This window comes from Zootoca vivipara, chromosome 7 (assembly GCF_963506605.1).
Source record: "Zootoca vivipara chromosome 7, rZooViv1.1, whole genome shotgun sequence".
Classification (NCBI taxonomy): domain Eukaryota; kingdom Metazoa; phylum Chordata; class Lepidosauria; order Squamata; family Lacertidae; genus Zootoca; species Zootoca vivipara.
The window spans coordinates 76,091,518-76,115,837 of NC_083282.1; the positions used below are offsets into that span (position 1 = coordinate 76,091,518).

Below are 24,320 nucleotides of genomic sequence, written 5' to 3' on the forward strand. Positions count from 1 at the left end.
CCAGTAGTTATCAAGCCAGCATTCTGTTTGCTAGGTCGTTTTTGGTTCCCCCCTTTTACCTTTTCTTTTTAACTTAGACAAACTTTGGGGATTCCCCAAGCTGCTGATATCTTGTGCATGGATATCCACATAAGGGTAGACCCAAAGAGAATTAGCTTGCTATTGGTATATAGGCTGTAGACCAGATGTGAGAAAACTTTGACCCTGCAAATGTTGCTGCAAGCAAGGCCGATGGGGCAACATCTGGAGGGCCAAAGGTGGTTCCCCACAGTTACTGTACACTGTGCTACTTATTACTGCAGAACAAATGTGCATTTTCTTACTGTTCCATTCTACTATTTCATTAATGGGAGAAAAATAGACTCTATTGTGCTTTTTTAATATAAATGCCAGTGCTGCTCATGGACATAAAACTCTTAAGATGTGTTGTTGTTGTTTTCTTGTCAACTTAATAATTCTTGCTTTGTATTCTTTGGTGTGCTTTTTGTCAATCCTCTTTGGGTGCTAGCAGCAAGGCTTCCTTAATGCTCAGATGGTGGCGCAGCGAAACAGGGAGATAATAAGTCACCACATCCGACAGCAAAGGATGGCCATGATGATACAGCAGCAACAGCAGCAGTCTCAAGCCTTCAGTCCTCCCCCAAATGTGACCACCTCAGGAAGCATGGATGGTGGTGTTGCAGGCCCTCCGATGGCTCCAGTCCCATCCCAGCAATTTTCATACCCAGCCAATTATGGTACTTACTTCATTTGTCTCTTACTTTCTTCTATTTCCTGTGGCTGCTGTTGGGCTTAGTAATTTACAAAAAACTTACTTAAAGCTAGAAATATTTCTATAGAAGAGTATAAGCAGAATATTTTGGAATGAGGGAGAAAGGGTTGTTTTTTTTAAGGGATTTGACATATTCTGCAACCAAATGATCTAAAATAGAACTGCCACAGTGCAGAAATGTTGTAAAATTCATGAAGTTTGTACAGCCATTTCACTGCTCATTGGTTCTCAATTTTGATTTGAATTATGGCTTAGTCATTACTTAATTCTGCAAGAAAACATTTTTGTTCAGTCTGACAACAAAAAGCAAGCATTTGATCTTTTTTTATTCTGCTTTGCTATATCTGAAATTACAACAACAAACAATGAAAGATTAGTAAGTTACAGTACCTTGTAACCATGTTTAGGGACCAAGTGAAACTGAGAAAAGCAAACTTGCATGATGGGGGAGCATAAGATGCTACTTTATACCGAGTCACACCATTGGTCCAAGTAGCTCATTAATGTTTACACTGTCTAACAGTGGCTCTCCATGAGGTCAGGTGGGGTTCTCTCACAACTCTACCTCATAGCTGCCAAGTCTCCCATATTCCCCGGGAAACTCCCGTTTTTCCAGCCGTTTCCCGCTGTCAGCCCGAATTTAAAAACAACAACCCGTAAATGCGTAGAAGCGACTTCCGGTGCTGCTCTGGCCAGTTCCAAAATGGCCGCAGCGCGACTTCCAGTGCCGATCCCGGATTTTTCAATCTGGGAGTTGGCACCTATGCTCTACCTGGAGATGCTGGCAATTGAACCTAGGACCTTCTTCATGCAAAGCAGATGCTCTACTACAGAGCTATGGCCCCTTCAAGGAGAGGGAGTCTTGAGGGAATGCAAGCTGGCAACAACACCTTAGGGTGGAAATTTAACATTATCTTGGGAATCAAAGTGCAGTTCTCCTGAGCACCATTGCCTCTCCATGAGAATTATTCTCTTCTGGCCTTTCGCTTGTACTATGCTCCAAAGGTATCTTTCTTCAGGGCTGTTTGATTGAATCAGGTAAGAGAAATTGTGCAACCACAAGAGTGAAATTCTGTAAATTTTAGAGGACACATGTCCCTCCAGCAAAAAATAGCTAAGTTTCATAACCACCAAACTGTTATCTTATTTATTTTGTAAGGAATGACCCAGCAACCAGACCCTGCCTTTAGCAGGGTATCAAGCCCAACCAATTCCATGATGGCTCAAAGAATTGGACCCTCACAAAATCCCATGATGCAGCATCCTCAGGCTGCACCAATGTATCCAACTCCTGAAATGAAGGGCTGGCCATCAGGAAATATGGCCAGGAGCAGGTGAGAGTCAAATATCTCAACTAGTGTTTTCAAAGGGGAGCCTGTGGCCGTGGACAACTGCTTTTAGCAGACTGAATTGTGCGATTTCTAAAAAAACATGGCAATCTAGACAGTCTTCACTCTGGCACCCAGATTCTTTAAAAAAAACCTAAAATCATTTGCTTCATAGAATATTTCAAAATATTTGTTTAAATTTCTTAAAATTTGCAGATTTCACAAATATATGGCGCCTATTTTTGTTTCAACCTTAAACAAGCTGATCAACACACAATGTGTTGTTAAAAAAATTAAAGGAACATGAAAGTGTCCAAACCTATATGTTGAACTATTTGTTCCAGATTGGTTATGTGCAGGGGTAAAAACTCAATGAGGGAGGCTTAGATTAACATCATTTCCCGACAATGGATGAAGAGATCCAAGGATGGGAATGATTTACACTGATCCATCATTTTTGCATTTCCTTTCTTTTTTGTTTAAAGTAAAGGATTTATTCATTTGTTGATCATAGGCTCATTCAGTAGTTTATAGCACTAGTCAATCTCTAGAGCAGGCACCCCCAAACTTTGGCCCTCCAGATGTTTTGGACTACAATTCCCATCATCCCTGACCACTGGTCCTGTTAGCTAGGGATCATGGGAGTTGTAGGCCAAAACATCTGGAGGGCCAAAGTTTGGGGGTGCCTGCTCTAGAGCCACAGGTTGGTGTGAGCTCCTTACAAATAACCACATCTGATCTTGAAGACACTGTGGTGAGACAACTGTCTCCACAACTGATTGTGGAAGGGATTATGAGGTTTAATAGTTGTAATGCCAATGACGTAACATGCCAGTGGCTGAAGGAATCTGTGAAGTGAGAACATTAATTTTTTTTTGTGTCCTCTAGTTCTTTTCCACAGCAACAGTTCAGCCATTCAGGGAACCCTGCGACTTACAATATGATGCACATGAACAGCAATGGTGGTCACATGGGACAAATGAATATTAATACTATGCCTATGTCAGGAATGCCCATGGGTCCAGACCAGGTAAGATGGCTGTAACTGTTGGTTCTCCACATGCAGCTCTTTAGATCTCCATATGCATATCAGCCCCTAAAATTGCCAGTGTCAGTGCCTAGCAAACATTAACAGAAACTTCTCAACATTTTCCTGGCTCTCCCAAACCCCTATTTCTCCAGTGGGTTCTCTCTGTGGTTTTACATAAAATGGCAAGGCTACTGTGGAACAGCTATTGCCTGTGAACATCCCAGGTTCATTGCTGGAATAGATTTACTCAAGGAATCCACAAGGCTCTGCAATCCTAGCCTTAGAGTAACTTAAGCTCAACACTAGGCCATTTCTGCCCAACACCCCCCCCCCATAAAACAAATCTATATTTTAAAAAGCATTTTCAGTACCAGTGCAGTACTTATTTATACTTCTTTCCTTAACCTTCAGAAATGCCAGCAAAAATTTTGCTTGATTACAAAGTTTGTCTCTCTTACACTGTTGTTTGTTCACCGGTGTGCTGTGTTTTCCCCCCTGCAGAAATACTGCTGACATCTCCAGCTATGATCTCCTAACAAGCTGATGCCATAGATGATGGTGAACTAAGTATTACCAGAAAAAAGTGCACGTGAACTTCATGGCAACACGTAGCCTTATGGAAATACCACTTCTTTTTACCGTGAAGATGTCCTAAGTGACTTCATGAGTTATGGACCTTTGGGTGGTGAGGGATAGGAGGAGGACTAGAAGCAAAGTATCACTGTATAATGTACAGAAAGAAAAGAGAAAGGGTGGTTATTATTTTGGCACTCTGCCTTTAGCAACATGTGTTTGGCAGTGCCATTTGAGTAAATGTGTTGGATAGGCACAGTGTGTACCAGTTCTATTTACTGTAGCTATCCAAAGCCCTTTAACTACAGGCAGACCAAAGTGCCTGGGAAATACTTGGTAAGAGTCTTGAGTTCTCTAGTAAGAGCCTCTGATAGAATGTAGTTTCTGGCCTTGATTTAAAAACAAAACAATGCTCTGAACATTCATGCTGCTGTTCAATCTCACTCCCAGGTGTTGGAACTCTGACGTGCAAGTGGCAATGCAAATGAGCTGTTGCAGCCTCTGAATCACGCTCTTTGGCGCCAAAGGGGTATGCAGAGATTAAATATGTATAATCATGATAAAAGATTTCCATATTGATGTGCAGGTTTGTGCACTTTATAAAATGCTGTATGTAGTGGGTTACTGCAATACCTATAATAATGAATCAATGGATATTAAAGTAGGCGAGTTCTTGCCCCCTTTCAAGCCCAGTTTGAATTACTGTTACATAATATCTCCAATATGGGCATTTGAGCAATAATCATACATCTTTTTTGCCATGAAATGTCATAAAACTCAAGGCAAGGCATTGCAGTTTGGAGAGATATTCTCTTTGTGAATACATTTTGTAAATATGATCTTAAGATGTTGTACTATATATATATATGACTTTTGTAGGCCACTAACTCATTTTTGCAGAGTTCGTGAAGCTAAATATTTAACAAATATAATTTCTGTAAACTCGAGTTTAGTCCAAGTTGTCCAGATAGGATTTTTTTTTTAATTTAAATGGTTTTGGAGTTGGGTAACTATGGCCTTTATCTTATTTTCATTGGTCTCTGACAGTTTATTTAGAACGTCATTTATTGGTTTTTTAAAAGAACATTTGTTCATATTTTAGCAGTCTTTTAATATTTTCTCTACACCTTATGTGTGCACTTTGTTACTTTTTTCTTATAGATGGCAATTTGATGACAAAAAGGCTCTTTTTAGCTGTCAAATCAGTTTGTGGAATTTTTAATATAACCTGTCTTTTAAATTAAAGAGCCTCTGCTCTAGGACATTTGGTTAACTTTTAAGGAAGCCTCAGTGGTGTTTTTTGTGTTAAGTGTCTATCAGAAAGCACACCTGATGATACATCTGATTAATTGGCACAAATGATTTTGGTTATCACATTTTATTGCTCTGCTGGTAACAAATATATTTATTTTCTAAGCAATTTATAATAGCTGGAGGTCAGAGACACCATAATTGTCTCGGTGTCAAATAATGCAGATACATACTGATTCCTCCCAGTTTTAAACAAGTTGTAGTGATTCAGAACAGGATATTTCTAAGAAAGGTAGACTAAAATGAAGTGGTGTGTGTGTTTTTCTATTCCCATTGCACATTCAATATAGTTCCTCTTGAATATGTGAACTGGTGATTTTGATAAGTGAAAATGATAAATGAAATTTGAGCTCCACTTTGCAGAAGCATGTAATTCTGTGAGATTTTGTCCTAAGGCAAGCAGTCTGTGATTACCCCCAAAACTGCTAGTATGCTAAGTACAGGTATAAATATTGCCAGTTCCGTGTAGTCCACCAACTATTTATTTAACTTCACTAAAGTTAATTTGTACTTAGAACACATTTGGCCTCTGAAATTGTGTTCTGATTTGCACATAGTGTGCCTCACATGTTACAAGTGCTTCCTCGTCCTTTAGGGGTTTTTAAAAAAGCATTTTTTCCCATTTATATATTGTTTTAAAATAGCTTTGAGTTGTTGTTTGAAGTATACGTCCTTCCAAACCTCCACATATGGATGTGTAATTTGCTCAGACATTAAAGTCAGCAGGGGAGTATTTTGTACACATGCGCACCTTTGTGCACATCAGATCTTTTGGTTTTGTAGGTCTACCATTAAAGTGAGACAAAATATTTTCCACTTCTCAGAAGCCTCATTCTGATACTACCAATAACAACCTCATGGTAAAAAGACCCACAAGCCTATAAAATGGGAGTAGATGATCTTTTAACTTTTATAGGCGAATATGATAATCATGATAGCTCTGATTACTTTGGCGAAGTGTGACCTCTCTTTTTATAAACTACTCATTGCCCTTCTTTTTTTGATTGATTCTGTTTGTGTTTTTGAAATGTGGTGGTACCTGCTGTTCATTGGTTAATCTGTTATTTAGAATGTTACTCCTTTCCCCGGTTGCTTTTATTTTATTTTATTTTGCTGAATCCAAAGATATTAGTTCAAACTTGATAAAAGTATTCACACCATTTTGAATTTGCATTGTCGGGAGCGTTCTTAGCAGTGCTGATTCAAATGATACCTGGAATCAGAAGTGCATGATTAAAAACTCCCATTCTGTTGCAATGCAATCTTTAGTACCAAGAGTGATTATACGGGGTGGGGGCTTGTATGATAAGTACAGTAAACATGGCTGAATAGGGCAATAAGCTTAGTTTGGTATTGGTGCCTTCTGACCTAATTGTCTTTGTAGTGAATCCATTCTTCCCACCTTTGTATGGATTATCCAACCAGTTTGTGTGTTGAGATAAATACATAATTTCAGTCTACATTATTTTTCCTGTAATTCAGCCTTCCCCAACCTGGTATAATCCAGATGTTTTAGACTAACAACTCCCATCAGCTCCGGGCTGGGGAAGGCTGCCTTAATAAATGAGGAGCATTTTTCAACAGAAACAAACTATTTGAATGTTGCACAGGTCAGCACATCAAATTTAGTAGCAGACTGTCATGTGACAGCAATGCAGCAATTATGAAACCATTCAACTGAGAGCAATATTTCTTAATATCTCAGGAGAAAGGCATGCAGTATTGAGAATTGACTCCAAAGTTAGTTTACATTAAATATTGCTTGTAATAATTGATCGTTACATAAGAAAAAAGCCTTCTCTGGGCTGGCATTAAAAAAAGGGTAGGTCATATGGTCTTGTTTTTCTGTGTTTTTGTTTTGTTTGGATGTTAATAATGTAAATAAAGGTTTCTATTTGAAACTTGAGTTTTTGCGGCTTAATAACCTCCTTGGTAATCAAAGAGAGAAAAGTTCCCATTATGCATTAACACAGGCTGCATTCCAGTTACCAAAACTCATGTTCAAGTTGTCTGTGCTCGTAGATGTTTTAAGATGTCCTCTTTTCCAAGACAGAATCAAATGGGAGAAGTAAAACTGAAGGCTGGCTTCACTTCCAAAGGGGTGGGAAAATTTTGTATTCTTAACTAACACAATCATTTACCCCTCCACACAACAGTTGCTATTGCCACCCTCAGACTTCTGTTAAAATTGAAACACCATGAAAAAGGTAAAAACCAACTGAATGTAGCCACTGCATGCAAGAAGATAGGGAATTTTGCCTAATTAACCTCCTGTCCAGCCTGCTTTGTTTCCAGACCCTTGATCATCTTGGCGTCCCAGCTTGTCAACATCCTCCTTCAATTGTGGTGCCCAGAACTGGACACGGTATTCTGGGTGTGGTCTTATCAAGGCAGACTAGAGTGGGACTATTACTTCCCTTGATCTGGACACCAGACTTCTGTTTATGCAGTCTAGAAGAGGATTAGCTTTTTTTGCTGCGGCATCCACTGTTGACTTATGTTAAGCTTGTGGTCTACTAACCCGTTTCCTTTTCACATCTACCTATACTACTGGGCAAACCAGGTGTCCTCCATCTTTATTTGGCCAGCTGGTGTTTCCTGCCTAAAAACTCATTACATTGCAAATACTATATCATACCTACATTATATAGCTCAAACACCAATTTCTCTCTGTGATTGAAATGCTGCAGTACATTAGAAGAAAAACAAGTTAGTTGAAAATTGAGGTCAACTTGTGATTTTGGACAGGTGATGTTTGTTGTAGGAAACCTTGTAAGTTTGAGTTTGGATAGTCTCTTCCTAAAACTGCTTCCAAACAGTACGTTCTTTTCTTTTTTCTAAGGAGGCACAAAACCCAGCACTGTGTTAGGTAAAGTGTGCCTACTTGTCTGCTGAACTGTGGCCATGAGTGCTTTTTTTTTCAAACCTGCATTTTTATTGGTCACAAAATAATAGCCATTGTTTAAAACAAACAAATATAAAAGTAAACAAGTGCTTTCTTTTATAGTAGTAATTTTGGTTTTTGAACATACAATATAACCACAAAGACTTAATACAAATCCAACTTTGTTAAAATTCAAGACATACACAAACTGCTTTTAATTTTGCAGTGCTTTTAAAAATGGCTAAAGTCTGAAATTTTTTTATGCAATGGAGTGACTTTTCAGAAATGGAATTGGGGCATGCCAACACTTTAGTAACAATTCTTCTGAACTTCTGGATTTCTTTTTGAAACAGGACACTGAATATTTACAGTACCATGCTGGAAAGCTGGTTTCACTGAGTGAAGATTTCAATTTCTTCATGAGCCCAAGGTAGATGTGAACTGTGAACAAAACTGGCTTCTGTGGTAGACAAACACCTGAAGACTGTTAGTGCTGAGTCTGTGCATCCGTTCAGTAATATCCAGGATATCCTGCGTGCCTCAGTAGCAATTTTCTACCACTGTCTAATTTTGACTTGCCTAATCTGTAGGTGGGGGAAGAGATCCTTTTCCATTTGTCTGTCCTTTCAAATGCCATTTAAAGCTGTAGATGAAGTTGCAGAGGGGCTATTTGGCTGCCACTGAAATAGTTTGTGCGATTTTGCCCCTTAGGATTCCAAGTGTCTCAATGAGTCTCCCTTGTTTTCTCTGCTGCCATTTCTTGAAACAGTATCTGCAGTGATCGGTGGAAGTAAAATAGCTTGTGAAGCAAGTGAGGTATAACCCAAAGCAAAAGCAGGTAAACCAGTGGGCTTCAAGAAGGGATACGTATGTTGGATGAAAGTACTCCCCAGAAGGTCACTGTGTCTATTTAGATTGCATAACAGTGCAAACATCCTATCTACCTTAGCATCAAAGTTTATCCAGTCCTCCAGGCTAATGTTATAATTCAGTCTGAAATCATACACACTTTCATCAAGTCTGTACAAAGATTCAAGTTCTGGCCAGTTTATATCCTCATTGAGGTCCAGCAGTTGCAGGAAATTAGCCTTCCCAGCCTTCCCAAAGTTGTCCTCTGAAAAAGAACACACATTTAATTAATTCACTCTCTGAAGAGCAAAGGAATCTGTTCTCACAGCAGAGCCATGCAAAGGACGTACCTTTCCACTGTGCATCACCCACAACACAGAAGCAAAGGATACATTCATTCACTCACTCACTAACTAACTACCTTCCTTAACAGCAGTTGGAGTTTTAGATGACTCAGTGTCGAGAACTAGGTCTACACCAGGGGTCAGCAAACTTTTTCAGCAGGGGGCCGGTCCACTGTCCCTCAGACCTTGGGGGGGGGGGGGCGGACTATATTTTGAAAAAATATATGAACAAATTCCTATGCCCCACAAATAACCCAGAGATGCATCTATATATGTAAAAATTGTGAAACTGCAGGTTCCACTTTTCTCCGTAACCGCTTGACCGATCGTCCTGAAATTTTGACACAACGATCCAGGCCACTCCCCGAGCATTGTTGGGGACAAACATCCCTCAAATCACACACCTGGGCAGGTATAGACCTGGTTTTCCACCAAGTCAAACAGCGCCCTCAAGTGGCGTAATACCCTCCTCCACCCCCTCCCTTCCTGTGAAATCTAAGTCACACCCACAAACCAAATGACATCATCAACCAAGCAACTGAAACCACCAAGGCGGCCATTATCAGACCCCATGGACCCTGCCAGGCTCCTAGGGAGAGGACAAGTGCATGGATCACAGGACGCAGCATGGCCTTTGATTTATGTAGGGCCCTGCACGGCAAGGGGTTTTTACTTTACCATTTAGCACCACTACCCCCCCATCCCCCAACAAATGACCAACATTGCCAAGTGGAGGTAGAGGCCTGCCTGGGGTGGGGGCCGAATAGGGAGCAGGGATACGTAACGGGTCAGAACAGGGTGGGGGGGGAGACACAGGGATGAAACCTGCCATCTCCACAGTATCTCGCCTCGACTCAGGGGGACTCTGAGGCTCAGGGGGATCTGAAAGGGGGCTATTACCATCCATTTCACCTTTACTATGACTGAATGCAACCCTCTGAGTCTTTTTTAAAAAAAACAACAACCATGTCCTCAGATATTTGCAGTGCCCAATCCCCCTCCCCAATTTACAATCCCCTACCTTCCCCTTGCCACTTCCTGGGATTTTTATGGAACTGAACAACTTGGGTGCTTCAGAACGCGCCTTCTGTTGCCAGGCCCTTGCAGGGACAGGTAGATAATGTGGCCCTGTTTTTAACCCTTTTGTTACTTTTTTCCATTTTACTGATTGTGAATATGCTGATCAAGGCCCCCTTTGGATTTGGAGGCCCGTGCCAAGTGGCCCATATGACCCCCCCTCCTTCTGTCTGGGCCTGTCTGTTGCTACGGGGCTGTGGGGCTTCGCTATTTGACCCCCCCCCCAGTCGGGCTTTATAAAGTAGTTCTCTGGGTCCCAGGGCACATCATCACCCCCAATCCTTATTTTAAATATATAGATTTGTTCACGATGCGTGCGCAGGGGCCAATGTATGGAGATACAGGAGGGAGGGGACAACAGAGGGCTCAGACAAAAGTAAATACTGGGAAATGGAACCCAGAAACTGACAGCTCCTTCTCCAAGGGTGGAGGCCAATGTAGGAAGATACCGGGGGTAGGGGCCAACACTCCCCAGGGACAACAGAGGGCTCAGACAAAAGTGCTTGCTGGGAAATAGAACCCAGAACCTAACAGTTCCTTCTCCAAGGGGTATGGAGATACATGGGGGAGGGGCCAACACTCCCCAGGGACAACAGAGGGAAGGGTATCCTACCGAAACACAGGGATGAGCCGGGGTGGAGGGAGGAGGGGCAGGATACGTCATGGATCGGGACAGGGTGGGGGTGGGGATCACAGGAAAGAACCACAGCAACACGTGGCCGGGTCAGCTAGTTTTAAATAAAAGGACACATTCTACTCATGTAAAAACATGCTGATTCCTGGACCGTCCGAGGGCCAGATTTAGGAGGTGATTGGGCCGCATCCGGGCCCCAGGCCTTAGTTTGGGGACCCCTGGTCTACACTATTTTCATTGCACTGTATGTGGACCATTTAAATGACCTTGCAAGCATTGTACAAAATTCTGAAATCACTACCGTGATTTCTGCTCAATGATTTTGACCTCCGAATTGTGTAATGGACTGCTTGACTTTCCTACCTAGGTTTTTCTCAAAGTAACAGTGTCGGAGTCACCATATTTCATCATGCGCTACAGCTTTTGTTTAGCACAACAAAGAAAGGTTGATTCTACAAGTGCAGCTGACAGAGGAACAAATACTGTCTTATAATAATGAGGGCCTACCTCTGTAGTAGTATACCTACACTTCTATCCAATAGCAACCTTAAAAGTAGACTGCACCTGCCAAATGTTTTGGACTACGATTCCACTAACTCCTGGAGGGAAGGGAAGTCCACCAAATCTGGAGAGGACAGGCTTCTCTAGCCCTTTAGAAACCTGGAGTTGGATTCCCCTACAAGGGATTGGGATTCCGAACCAGAAGGGCATGCAAGATGAGCTCCTAGTGCTTCTAGCAGATGAGCCGTTGTCCGTGCTGTCTGAGAACTGCATTGAACAGAGCGTCCCTGGTCTCACTTCTGCAGTCGCAGTCTGAGGCTACTGGAACAAGCACCTTGTGCTGCAGATAGGACTATCAACTGTGGTGCAGCTGTTGCCATTTTACAGGGCTCAGTCTCAGTTTGTTGCTGAAGCGACTACTAGAGTTCTGCCTTCTTATAGCACCACCTGAGCCTTGCCTCCAGCCTGAACCCTACCTTGCTACAGAGCAGGACAACAGGAACTAATTTAAACCTTAATTGGCTGCAGTTAAAGAGGTTAGTCAACATTCTCCCAGACAGTTCATTAGGATTTAAGAGCAAGAATAGATGAAACTGCTCTGCAAATATGGACTGTAGGCAAAAGAGAGAGAGAGAGAGAGAGAGAGAGAGAGAGAGAGCGAGAGCGAGAGAGAGAGCGCAATGTTAAGGCTTTGTGTGGATGGAATCCCAACTCACAGTGACTTGGAAGATGGTTTCTTCATGTCTGGCCACTTTCGACGTTGAAATTGCCTTATGTGTGAGCCGCAAAAAGAGAAAAAAGTTAACCATGTCAAGAAAACCACCAACACTACAGCACAAAGAAATGGGGGGGAAGGGTTTTAGCATGTTTCATTTGCTACACAAGTATTGTTAAAGGAGGGAAGAGTTAAGGTAGGTACAGCGGGTAGGCCTGTGCCCAGGCCTTGGACAGTAATCTTCTGTAGCAGAGACTTCTGTCTCCCGCACCCAACTTGACAACACTCATATTATACCCAAGTTGCCTCTTCCCTCTTATACTGTAGAATTATGCTATAAAATGAAACCTATCTACCAATGAAATAGCTAAAAAGGGTAAAGGGACCCCTGACTGTTAAGTCCAGTTGAGAACGATGGGTTGCAGCACTCATCTCGCTTTACTGGCTGAGGGAGCCAGCGTTTGTCCGCATACAGTTTTTCCGGGTCATGTGGCCAGCATGACTAAGCTGCTTCTGGTGAACCAGAGCAGCACACCGAAACGCCGTTTACCTTCCCGCCGGAGCAGTACCTATTTATCTACTTGCACTTTGACGTGCTTTCGAACTGCTAGGTTGGCAGGAGGGACCCAAACTTCTGGAGCCACTCAGAGTATCCTAGTTCTAACCCCACAGCCTAAGTCTTCCTGCCCATATCTTCCTACAACCTATTGCTCACTGGGGAGAAAATAATTATATTTTAAGTAGTACCTGTATTGCTCATAGCTTCCATCTTTAAGGCCTAAAGGGGGAGAAAATAATATTGGTTATGCAGCACTGATCACAGGAGTGGGGGAAAGCACATTCTAAGGCACAACTTGGAAAAGGGAAAGGCATCCTATTAAAAGAAAACACATTGCTGTCTGTGAAAGTTTCAAAGCAGAGAGATTTAAGGATCCGTAACCCTGAGTGAAGATTTTGATTCCATCCCCTTGGAGGGGAGAGATCAAAAGTCAAGCTTGTTTTAAATTTACCATTGCCTCCCTGCTATTGCAGCATCTGGTCAGTTAAGACAAGTTGTTTGGAACAGAAACAAATTATGGAACAATTAACCTTACATGTGTGGCCACTGATTTAAGCCCCCAACACTGTTCTCCATTGAAATGCACTAGGAAGGTTAACAAACAAAGCATATGTACCCCTTAAGCTGGTCTCTGGTTTTCAAAATCTTACTATGACTGCTTGATTCCCAGTGATTGTATCAATGCAGGACAATAAATTTAGCAGAAGGTGGATCCTTTGGGAAGTTCCCACCCCAGAATACTTCAGTTGAGGCTAGTAAGGAGACCGTACCATGTGCACCTTAGTATTTTGTCATTCATACATTTATCAGAAAATACTTCTATAAGGTAATGTTCAACTTCTGATTACAGTATACACTATAAGCAGTTTTCCTGCTTAATATAGTTAATATATAGTTAACGGTTCATCTACAAGTCTTTTGCAAAAGTGCCATCTCAGTTACTTTAAACAAACTTTCTAAAAAAGGCGAAGATAAGAGACCCCTCACCGAGTTCCATGTTCCGAGTCCTTGGGTTGCATTGCTTATACCCTTTGCAGCTTCTTAGTTCCATAAGCTGCACGTGCAGTTGATTGAGAACATCTCTGTCTAGTGTGTTCACTGCATTAATTAGCTGCAGATTAAAAAGTTTTGTTTTTGTTAAAGTCATCCTATTTATGCAGTGGACATACACCTTTTGGATTCTCACCAAGAGGTGCATTATTAGCAACCAAACACCATATATCACAACATGTTGAATTAGTAAATTTGATGTATTGGTTGCAAAACTCTACAGCCACAGATTAACTGTAAAAAATGGGATTATAATAGAGGGAGAATCATGGTAAAAACTCATGCAGCTGCCTCCCCCTGCTGCCCAGTGGGTCTTTGGGGAAGGAAGGGAAGGCAAAGATGGTAGTGGATACATGCACTGGAGTGGGCTGAGCTGGCCTACTCCAGAAGGCTAGGTCCTACTTGGCCCACACTTCCTCACAAGGAAACAACCTTATTTGCATCTTCACAGTATCTCTACAAGCAGAAACCTATTGGCCATCAGTGAACATCTTTACATACACAATAAATGCAGCCGTAAGTTTGAACTATGCATCACCATTGCAAGCATGCATTTTGGCCAACAACAAATGGAAATGTTTCATAGGAACATTGGAAACATTTCCTTTCATGGAAAAGAATCTGCTTCACCAGATATATCCGTTGCACTTGACAATGTAGACAGTTGCTTAACAGAGGAAGGGTCATAGATCCATTAGCAGAGCACACCTCTCTTTCCCGTGCTAAAGGAGCAGGAAAGACTCTGGTTCAAAATCCCAGAGTGCCATTGCCAGTCTGTAGATCAGGGATGGGGAGCCTATGATCCTCCAGATGTTGCTGGGCTGCAACTCCTTCTACTATGTTGCCTGGGGTCAATGAGAGTTGGTGTCCAACAACCATCTGGGAAGTCGTAGGTTCACTTTCCCTGATGTTGACAATACAGAGCTCCATGGCTCAATAGCCTGACTCTGTCTGGGGATGTGACCCATATTCCTAATAAAATTTGTCAATTTGTTCTATTTGTTTATGTTTAAGATCATCTTGGGTAGACTTGCTTGCACTGTGTGGCTGTAAAGTGAAGGAGGGATTTATCTCCAAATAGAAAGTGGATATATTTTCCAATGCATGGCCTCAAGTGTTTACCTAGCCTAAAGGTAAAGGGACCCCTGACCATTAGGTCCAGTTGCGGACGACTCTGGGGTTGCGGCGCTCATCTCGCTTTACTGGCCGAGGGAGCCGGCGTACAACTTCCGGGTCGTGGCCAGCATGACTAAGCCACTTCTGGCAAACCAGAGCAGCACATGGAAATGCCGTTTACCTTCCCGCTGTAGCGGTACCTTTTTATCTACCTGCACTTTGGCATGTTTTTGAACTGCTAGGTGGGCAGGAGCAGGGACCGAGCAATGGGAGCTCACCCCGTTGCGGGGATTCGAACCGCGACCTTCTGATCAGCAAGCATACTGCATAACAAACATGGCTGTTACTTTTGAGGCAATTGTCAAGAAAACTGGTTTAAGTTAAATGTGAGTTTCAGCTTCTATTCTGAGCTCTGCACAAGGCTTGCTCTTTTTTAAAATAAATAAATAAATGCAGGATACCTGGTACGGATCTGTGTTGAGATCAAAATATTCAAGGAAGCCGGTAGCAAATTCACAGAACAGGAAGTTGTGAGTCTCGTTGATTGTCCTCATACACCAATATGTGTTGTTGTTTGCACTGGTGCAGGCACAGAATGGACCCACTGCAAATACAACAGTAACAATAGTTAAAGCTGAAAGTTTATAATAAAGTACAGTACTGTATGTTGTGCAGGGCCGTCTTAAACGCCCCTGCCGCTGTGGTGCGCCGGATCTCTCCGGCGCCCTCCCGCCCCGTTTCCCAGTGCGGTGGGCGGGTGGGCGCAGCGGCGGGCAGGCGGGCAGGCACAGCGTGATCTCTCTGGCGCCCTCCCGCCCCGTTTCCCAGCGCGGTGGGCGGGCGCAGCTCGCGGCGCCTTTCTGGCGGGCCGGCGCCATGGTGCCCTGCGCCACCGGGGGTCTACCTAGAGCCGGGCCTAATGTTGTGAGATAACCCATAAATCAAGGTAGTTCCTACAAACACATGACCACACTGTGATCTCCTGCCCTTTTCAAGCAAGGCAGCAGCCCTATCTGTACATTCCCTTTACATGCAATATTGCAGAAATAGGGGATCTTTTCAAGGCCACCTTTCCTGGTAAGTAACCTTTTGATGGTTACAACAAGCCTGTGCAGATGCAACTCTGCTCTTTGAACAGTGGGTTACATTACACCCACACAGAAATCACAGCTGTCTACACACACACCATTCCCCAATCTAGACAAGCAAGAGGAAATATGGTTTACTGACACATTCCAGGTAGGTCAGGGAACTCAAGGTGAGCATGAACCACAGTCGGCAGGGGCATGGCCTGGGAAGAATTCTGAGCGCTGCATCATTCAGATCCCTAACCTGTGGTTCCCCACTCTTGTTCTGTTGAAAGGAATGGGAGACACTTCTCTGTGTATAGATAGCACTCTGTATCCCATGCTTAGCAGTCTCATCTCTGAAACATCAGAGCTGCAGATGGCATTGTAATGCCAAGGAGCTTCCCTGTGGATGCCTCTCCCTCACAACTGAGTGCAGAGAGTTCCCCACCACCTCTGGGATAAAAGGGCAGGGCTCCCAGCTCCAAAAAGGGTGGGGTTCAGAAAGTTATTAGCACAAATGCCTCTCATAGAAATCAGCCACAGGTTTGGTTTGGCTTGTTCTCTCTAATCTGCACTAAAGACACAGGATGATGATAGGTCTCTCAGGGATATAGGAGACAGCATTTCTCAGAGGCAATTCAGTTCTATTTGGTGGACGCAACTGCATGTTTGCTTGTTTTGGAAGAAGAGTGCATAAGCCAATGCCCTTTTGTGCCTTGGCAGGCAACTCCACAGTCATGGTGAAGTGCATGCAGCCGTATGAATTAGTATCAGGGGATATCTTACGTGTCCACAAGGGGGCAGTCTGCCAGTGCTGGTTGTCATGGGTGAAGCAAGTCAGGCCGGGCATACTGCACGTGTCGTTGTTTTTAATCCTCTTGAGCAGCTTCCTCAGCTTCTTCTTTCGCCTCTGCTCTCTGAGGAGCCACAGCTTGTCCTTCTCTTTCAGGGCTTTCCTACGGCACAGAGACAACGAAGCTGCATTATACCAGCAAATTCATGGGAAATGAGGCTCTCCGTCACTACCAACCAGGATGGCTATGCTCTTCATTCATTTCCTGTGTCTGGTACAGTCAAGAGAAAGGCAGATAAAAGGCACCTTCAAAGAGAGTGCACTTTTTTCTATACTCTGAAATGGCACAGTCCAGAAATCCAAGTACAATGGTGCCTCGCTTAATGAATGCCCTGTAAGACGAAATTTTCGCTTAAAGAAAGGATTTTTCTAGCGGAGGTGGCCTCGCTAGACGAATTCATTTTACGAAAAATTCATCTAGCGAATCGCGGTTTCCCATAGGAATGCATTGAAATTCAATTAATGCGTTCCTATGGGCAAATTTTTTTATAAAAAAAAATGAAATGCATTCCTATGGGATTCGCTAGACGAATTTTTCGTTATAAGAATAGACCCGTGGAACGAATTAAATTCGTCTAGCGAGGCACCACTTTAGTGGGTTGTTTTTGCTGGAACAGCACAACCAATAGCTGCAATTCCAAATGTTTGCACATTGCACGTGAAGCACAGACACTTCCCACAATCCTTGCCCTCCAACCCTTACCAATTGTTAGCTATGACCAAGATGAGCATGTGAGTCCTACAGGCAGAGGTTGAATCCCTATTCTTTCCTTATGCTTCTGGTTAGATTTTTTTTTATTGTAACTACTGCAGCAGAATTGAATTTAGGAGCATTTCACATTTGCTACTCGTCTAGTGATGCCTGTTTGTACTTACTTGAAAGGGTGGACACCAGAACCTTTGTGCCTCAGTTTGCCTTTGTGCTTAGCATGGAAGCTGCAAGACAAAAAACCCAGATGAACAATTAGCCAGGAGACTATCTCTCCTCCGTTTATGTTTTTTTTATTCTTTCACTTCCCTGTAAGCTATAGGCAGCTTATGAAGCTGACAAAAACAATATTAAAATATAAAATAAATGCATTAAGGTTCACTAAAAGGAAAGCAGAATTGAAGTAGCGGCAAGAGACAGAGGAGGAGAGAGAACCTACCCCCCACAATACAGAATAATGGAGTTGGAAGGGACCCCATGGATCATCTAGGCCAACCCCCTGCAATGCAGGAATATGGACCCGCACAGGGTTCAAACCTTGTGACCTTGTGTGTCATCAGCACCATGCTCTGGCTGACTAGGCTAACCAGCAAGGCACACTATTCCCCCCAAAAGCCAATATGGAAAGGGAGGGCTTTGTACTTTCTATATACATTTGTTGTTGGTTAAGAACAAGATGGGTATAATGTGAAGACTAAAAACTTTCTGGCCCCTTTCAACATGTATTTCGCTCTCTAGAATTTCTCACTTTTTATTTCCACACAATAACAAAAATGGAATATAACAAGCACTAGAGCAGCAGAGTCCCCACCCCCATGTAGCTACTTCAGGTCTAGTTTTCAGAAACGGCAGACAAGGAAGGAAACCTACTTCTCGGTTTTACTACTTCAAGCTGCAGGGCAAGCATTCCTAGCAATTCCCATGAACAAAAAGCGAGAATGTAACGGAGAAAGGCTCTAGCCTAGCTGTGCCAATGGCATGCCCGTTTTCTAAATGTAGGGATTTATTTATTTATGGTTGTTGTTAGTTACAGAAAAGGAATATTCTGCCCAGCTGTAGGCTGTAGGTACAGTCCAGGCACAAGTCCACTGTACCATCAGCTGGTTGTGACAACGAGGCCCACATCTTTAAAATATTCCAAAGCAGGGCAATAATGAAACATGTAATAATTCCCTTAGAGGCAGGTCATTTGCTAAGCCTGGTGCTCAAGATATGGGTGGGGACAACGTTACTGTGGGAACCCCAAGGAACGTGGTAAGCAAGAGGAAGCATCTCTTTGCACTGCTAAGAATTTCCAACAGCCTCACCGTTTGTATGGCCAACGTGCCCAAACTAATAATAAGAACCCTCCACCCCACCCCCAGAAACTACTTCTTAAGGTTTGCCAATCCAGTATAGGTGGAGGAGTACCTTATCTTATTACAGTCACATTCCTCTGGTCGCTTCTTCTTCAAATGACCTCTCACCTCCCTTAGGTTTTTAATTTTATTTTGTAGAGTTTCAATCTAGTAACAGCAGAAAGTAAGGACACAAGGGAAAGCTGTAAGATACATTGGTTGGGTTTCTACCATCCTCTCACCCAATTGGTGTCAATAACACACACACACCCTTTTAACATCTACATAAGCACAACCCCAATAAGGCCCCATCTGAGCTACACATTTAAAGCAGTACAGTATTATACCACTTTAAACAATCATGGCTTTCCCCAAAGAATCCTGGGAACTTCGTTATGGGTGTTTGAGACCTGGTAGAAGACCCCTATACTCACTCACACAGCTATAATTCTTGGAGGGTTTTAACACTCAACCATAGCTGCCAAGTTATACCCTTTTAAAAGGGATTTTCCATTATGCTGAATAGGCTTCCTCGCGAGAAAAGGGAAAACTTGGCAGCTATGCACTCAACCCTTCTTCCCAGAAAACTCTGGGTATTGTAGCTCAGCGAGGAGAGCAGGGGAGTCTTAACAACTCTCCACATCCTTAATAAACTACAGTTCCCAGGATCCTTTGGGGGATGCCATGACTATTTAAAGCCAGGGGTGTCCAAACTTTTTTCAAAGAGGGCCAGATTTGATGCAGTGAACATGCATGAGGGCCGACCAAAGGGCCAATCCTTTATAGGATTGAAGTTGTTGAGCTTTTTATTGGATTGAAGTTGTTGAGCTTTTTTAAAAAAAGATTTTACCCCAGGTAATAAACTGACACAGGGGCCAGATTAAACCGACCGACGGGCCGAATTAATTAGGCCCCCGAAATGGACTCTGGACATGCCTGGTTTAAAGCGGTACAATACTGCTTTAATTGTGTGGTGTAGATGGGTTCTCAGTCTCTTGTTGCACTTTTACCCCTCTTTGAAAAACCAAGAGATTTAAGCTGCTGTACCACCAAACTTTCCTCTCTAGCCAGAAGCCAAGCTTGACAGCTGCATTCTTCAGTCTGTTAAGTGACGGACATTTGGAGCTGCAGAAGAAATAAGAGCAATTTCTAGCTAGCTATTAGCTTGAATTGGCAATTGCTTTCCCTCAGGAAGATCATTGTACTTGCATCATTGCACTGCGGAGGGGACAGCTGCATTTCTAGTATTTGCAAGAAACCTTCCTAATCCTCAAAAGATGCAATATGTCAGGCACTAAGTAGACAAACTAACACTAGCACTTATAGTAATTTGTTGAAAATGTTGGAATAGATGGGGAGTCTCTTTAAAGACAAGGGCTGATGGTCATGTTTTTTCTTTGCCTTGTTTTAAAAAGATAAGGCACCAGGTTATGCCCATGTCTGAAGTTGTAATGAGAGAAGTATCCTGTCTCTCATTACAGAGTGATGGGGCCACACAAGTTCTTATTAATTATTTTTTACATTTATATCTCACCTTTCCTCCAAGGAGCTCAAGGTGGCATACATAGTTCTGCTTTCCCCTCCATTTTATTCTCACAACAACCCTGTAAGGCAGATGTTAGGCTGAGAGACTGTGATTGGCCCACGGTCATCAAGTGTGCTTCAGGGTTTAGTGAGGACCACAACCCTGGTCTCCCAGGTCCTAGTCTGACACTCTAACCCAGGCATCCCCAAACTGCGGCCCTCCAGATGTTTTGGCCTATAACTCCCATGATCCCTAGCTAACAGGACCAGTGGTCGGAGAAGATGGGAATTGTAGTCCAAAACATCTGGAGGGCCGAAGTCTGGGGATGCCTGCTCTAACCACTACACCACACTGGAACTAGACATGGCAGAGCACATATTTTTGGGCGTAAGGTCCCTGTTTGAACTGTGGGATCTCCAATTAAATCACATCAAACTGCGGGGATAGGAAATATTTTAGAAAGCTACTGCTAGGCAATATAGATAGCACTGGTTTAGAACAAATCTTTATGCAAATCTGAATGCAAAGGCTGCAGGAGGAGGGGAGAGAGATAAGAAAGAAGAGAATGTATTCATACATTTTTCTGCACCCTCTTGGGGTGGCATTTATGCTGATTGCATTATAGGGATAAAATAAAAAAATTCCTTCAGTAGCACCTTAAAGACCAACTAAGTTTTTATTTTGGTATGAGCTTTCGTGTGCATGTAGACTTCATCAGATAGGGATGTTACTCTCTAAACATTTTTTAATAGAAACACAAGGTGGGTTTCCTCATTTTTGCATCATAATATTGAATGTGTCTCTATTACAGTCATACCTCAGTTTAAGTATGCTTCGGTTTGGGTACTTTCAGTTTAAGTACTCCGCGGACCCATCTGGAACGGATTAATCCACTTTCCATTACTTTCAATGGGAAAGTTCGCTTCAGGTTAAGTACAAACTTCTGGAACCAATTGTGTACTTAAACCGAGGTACCACTGTATTTCTAAGCATGATACAACCTTCCTTTTCATTTTCCATAGTTGATTACTTCTATTTTCAAAATGATTGTCATTGATTTTCTAACACTGGGCATATCGGTCAATATTGTTCAAAAATCACTATGACAATGATTCAGATCAAAAGCCCTTCCATGGACCAAGGGAAACCCTTGGGTGTATTCCTTTTACAAAAATTCACTCAACAAAGTGGTAAACCACCACGCACAGAACAGTGAGAAAAGCTATCATGTAGAACTATTTAAAAGGAGTTTCTGTATAGTAGCAACAATTGCTCTTGGCAGGAAGGAGCTACTGATTGTCTACCAGTCTCTGCCTTCAAAGGCAAAACTATCTGCAGACTCTGACCTGGAAATGATGGGAAAGTGTGTGTGTGTGTGTGTGTGTGTGTGTGTGTGTGTGTGTGTGTGTGTGATAGATATACTGTCAAAACTATGCATCTGCATTTGCTTAAAAAGAAAACAGATCAATTAACACAGCGAAGAGGCTTAGCACCTGGTCTCATTCTACCAAACATTTCAAAAGACCAGCAGCAACCATTGCCTCTAAACATTCTACAGCTGACCAAGCAGCACTCACTCAAAAGCTGACAGCTGTCCAGTTACTGCTTCCCCTTGATACCTTTGATCACGCTGTCACCCTTTGTTAAAAAGAATGTGGAAAGCACAAAATTTAGAAGAGGTAGATTCTCTGGGGCTAGAACCTACAACCTTGTCAGGCGCGTCTGCCTGAGATGCTATGCAAAGTCTGGCTAAGGGTCTGCAGCCTCCCAGTTTTGTTAAGGCATCAAGATTTGCTAGTGTCAAGGGATGCAAATTCAAGTGGCGTTTCCCGTGTGTGCCAGGATATATGCAGCTGTCAAAACCACTCACCTCATGGTCTATATGAAGCTTATGGTCCTTCCAAGCTTGCAGTGATTTGTACAGATCTGTGTCACACTGAACGGTGTCATTCTCTAAGATGTAACATCTGGGAAGAGGGGGGAAAGGTCACTGGACTGGCCAGCAGAGCAAGGAATGGAAAAGGATGCTCCCAGCAACATACTTACTCTAGAAGAAAGCATCAAGTTCACAAGCGCCTTTTGTGCAGTAGTATAACTGAGCAGGGGTGCAAAATGGGCCCCTCAAAGGTGACATACAGCATTTGACCATTGTTAAGATGTGTGTGTGTGTTAAGAAGCATCACAATCTATTTTATTATCCCTTCCCCCACTTTGGAAACAGGAGCTGCGATCAAGCCATTCTTTTAGCCCTTGGAATTCACAATGTTGTCTTTAATGTGCGTAAAGGTAAAGGGACCCCTGACCATTAGGTCCAGTCGTGACCAACTCTGGGGTTGCGGCACTCATCTCACATTATTGGCCGAGGGAGCCGGCATACAGCTTCCAGGTCATGTGGCCAGCATGACAAAGCCGCTTCTGGCGAACCACAGCAGCGCACGGAAATGCTGTTTACCTTCCCGCTTGGAGCGGTACCTATTTATCTACTTGCACTTTGACGTGCTTTCGAACTGCTAGGTTGGCAGGAGCTGGGACCGAGCAATGGGAGCTCACCCCGTCGCGGGGATTCAAACTGCCGACCTTCTGATCAGCAAGCCCTAGGCTCTGTGGTTTAACCCACAGTGCACCCGCGTACATTGTAGTATTTCAGTGCTCATGATAGAGCTTCCACTACATAGTAGCTTATATTTCCCAATCATATTGAAAACTGATTTGAGAGTTAAATCGGACAGATGTGGTCCTCAACATGCCCATAAACTCTCTTGGATTAAAGCAGCGGGTAGAATTTAACACCCTGCTCTTTCATTTGTTCCATCAGCACAAACATTGCAGCTTGCCAGATGGAACAATCCCCCCTCTCCTCCTCCTGCATTCTGTTCTGGGGATTCTCCCATAGCTATTTTTGGGGGGTGGGCGAATCCCCATTGTGCAAGCAGAAGACCTTGTTCAGGGCCTGGTTAGGTGAATTCTGCCCACTGTGTTGTATTTTGGCATTTCACTTTAATAAATAAATAAATAAATGTATAAACAACTTGATCAAAACATTCCCCAAGCAGCATACTAATAAAAAGAAAATGCGTGAAAACCCCAAAATAATTAAAAACAAATCTCAGCACTCTTCACAAACTACACTTCATAGGATGCTTTAGGGAGAAGCCATGTCTGTTTAAACAGGTTTAATAGTGCTTTAAATGCACAGTGCAGATGGGGCCTTGCCACTCTACAAAGTGGCAGATATAGACCTACTGCTGTTGCTGTATGAAACAGTAATGGTAATTTCAACTATGCTTCAGTAGGACTTACCTATGTGTTACTTTTATTAAGTTAGGAGCTGCATTCTCTGAAATGCTGCCTGTTCCACTGTATTCCTCCACATCCTTATCATCGTCTTCTCCTTCAGCATCTTTATCGTATTTGTTCTTAGCTGTGATATTTCTGGGTAAGACGGGCTGGTAGCCATCCTCCAAATCCAAGCTATACACCTCTCCATCAAGCTCAACAGCCACCGAACGAATTGAGCGACTCCGAATGTAACTTGCCTTGTATTCTGGGGAAAGGAGGAAAGAACAGAGCTTGCCTTTCTCTGTCTTAATACAGCATATATGGGTTTGACATGCAGGAAAGTGCTTGGAAGACTGACTCAGAGGTTAAGTCAGAAATGGCCAATTTCTCTGATCCTGGGGAACACGCACTTATTCTTCAGATTGCAGTTTGGTTTCAGAGGTAAGAGACCAGCCCCTGCAGATGTGGTCAGGTTTTTATCATAAAATCACCATTGCTGTGGAAGTCTTCGAGGTTATGGGGCACATGCCATTGAGTATGCTCAGGACATCACATATGAAAATCAACATGGAAATATGAAAACATCTCTCTTATCCTACAACTCCAGCAAACAACGTTGTCTTCCTTACAAGTAAAACTCATCTATCTTCTACCACAATAACATTTGACAGGGTTGATACAAGACAGACAATTGCTTTAGTGGCTAGAGCAGGGTTTTCCAAACTTGGGTCTCCTGCTGTTTTTTGACTACAACTCCCATCACCCCTAGCTAGCAGGACCAGTGATCAGGGATGATGGGAATTT

The 24,320-nt window shown here is 42.9% G+C and overlaps 2 protein-coding genes across 9 annotated transcripts in view; one reads left to right on the forward strand and one right to left on the reverse strand.

Moving 5' to 3' along the window:
• The window catches only part of NCOA3 (nuclear receptor coactivator 3), a 27,220-nt gene extending 20,300 nt beyond the window's left edge, over positions 1 to 6,920 (forward strand). The window contains exons 18-21 of one of the 2 annotated variants that reach the window (XM_060277291.1): positions 512 to 737; positions 1,932 to 2,106; positions 2,989 to 3,130; positions 3,632 to 6,920. In XM_060277291.1, coding sequence (XP_060133274.1) covers positions 512 to 737; positions 1,932 to 2,106; positions 2,989 to 3,130; positions 3,632 to 3,643 — 555 coding nt within the window. In that variant the 3' untranslated portion in view covers positions 3,644 to 6,920. Of the gene's footprint in view, positions 1 to 508; positions 738 to 1,931; positions 2,107 to 2,988; positions 3,131 to 3,631 lie in introns of both variants that reach the window. The other variant, XM_060277290.1, reaches the window with a different exon arrangement.
• SULF2 (sulfatase 2) overlaps positions 3,893 to 24,320 on the reverse strand; it is a 294,763-nt gene continuing 274,335 nt past the window's right edge. For all 7 annotated transcript variants that reach the window (XM_035124105.2, XM_035124104.2, XM_035124103.2 and 4 more), the window contains 10 exons: positions 23,538 to 23,781; positions 22,108 to 22,204; positions 18,786 to 18,880; positions 17,543 to 17,602; positions 16,600 to 16,769; positions 15,205 to 15,347; positions 13,565 to 13,688; positions 12,766 to 12,796; positions 12,020 to 12,073; positions 3,893 to 9,012 (listed from right to left, as the gene is read on the reverse strand). In XM_035124105.2, coding sequence (XP_034979996.1) covers positions 8,982 to 9,012; positions 12,020 to 12,073; positions 12,766 to 12,796; positions 13,565 to 13,688; positions 15,205 to 15,347; positions 16,600 to 16,769; positions 17,543 to 17,602; positions 18,786 to 18,880; positions 22,108 to 22,204; positions 23,538 to 23,781 — 1,049 coding nt within the window. In that variant the 3' untranslated portion in view covers positions 3,893 to 8,981. The remainder of the gene's footprint in view (positions 9,013 to 12,019; positions 12,074 to 12,765; positions 12,797 to 13,564; positions 13,689 to 15,204; positions 15,348 to 16,599; positions 16,770 to 17,542; positions 17,603 to 18,785; positions 18,881 to 22,107; positions 22,205 to 23,537; positions 23,782 to 24,320) is intronic.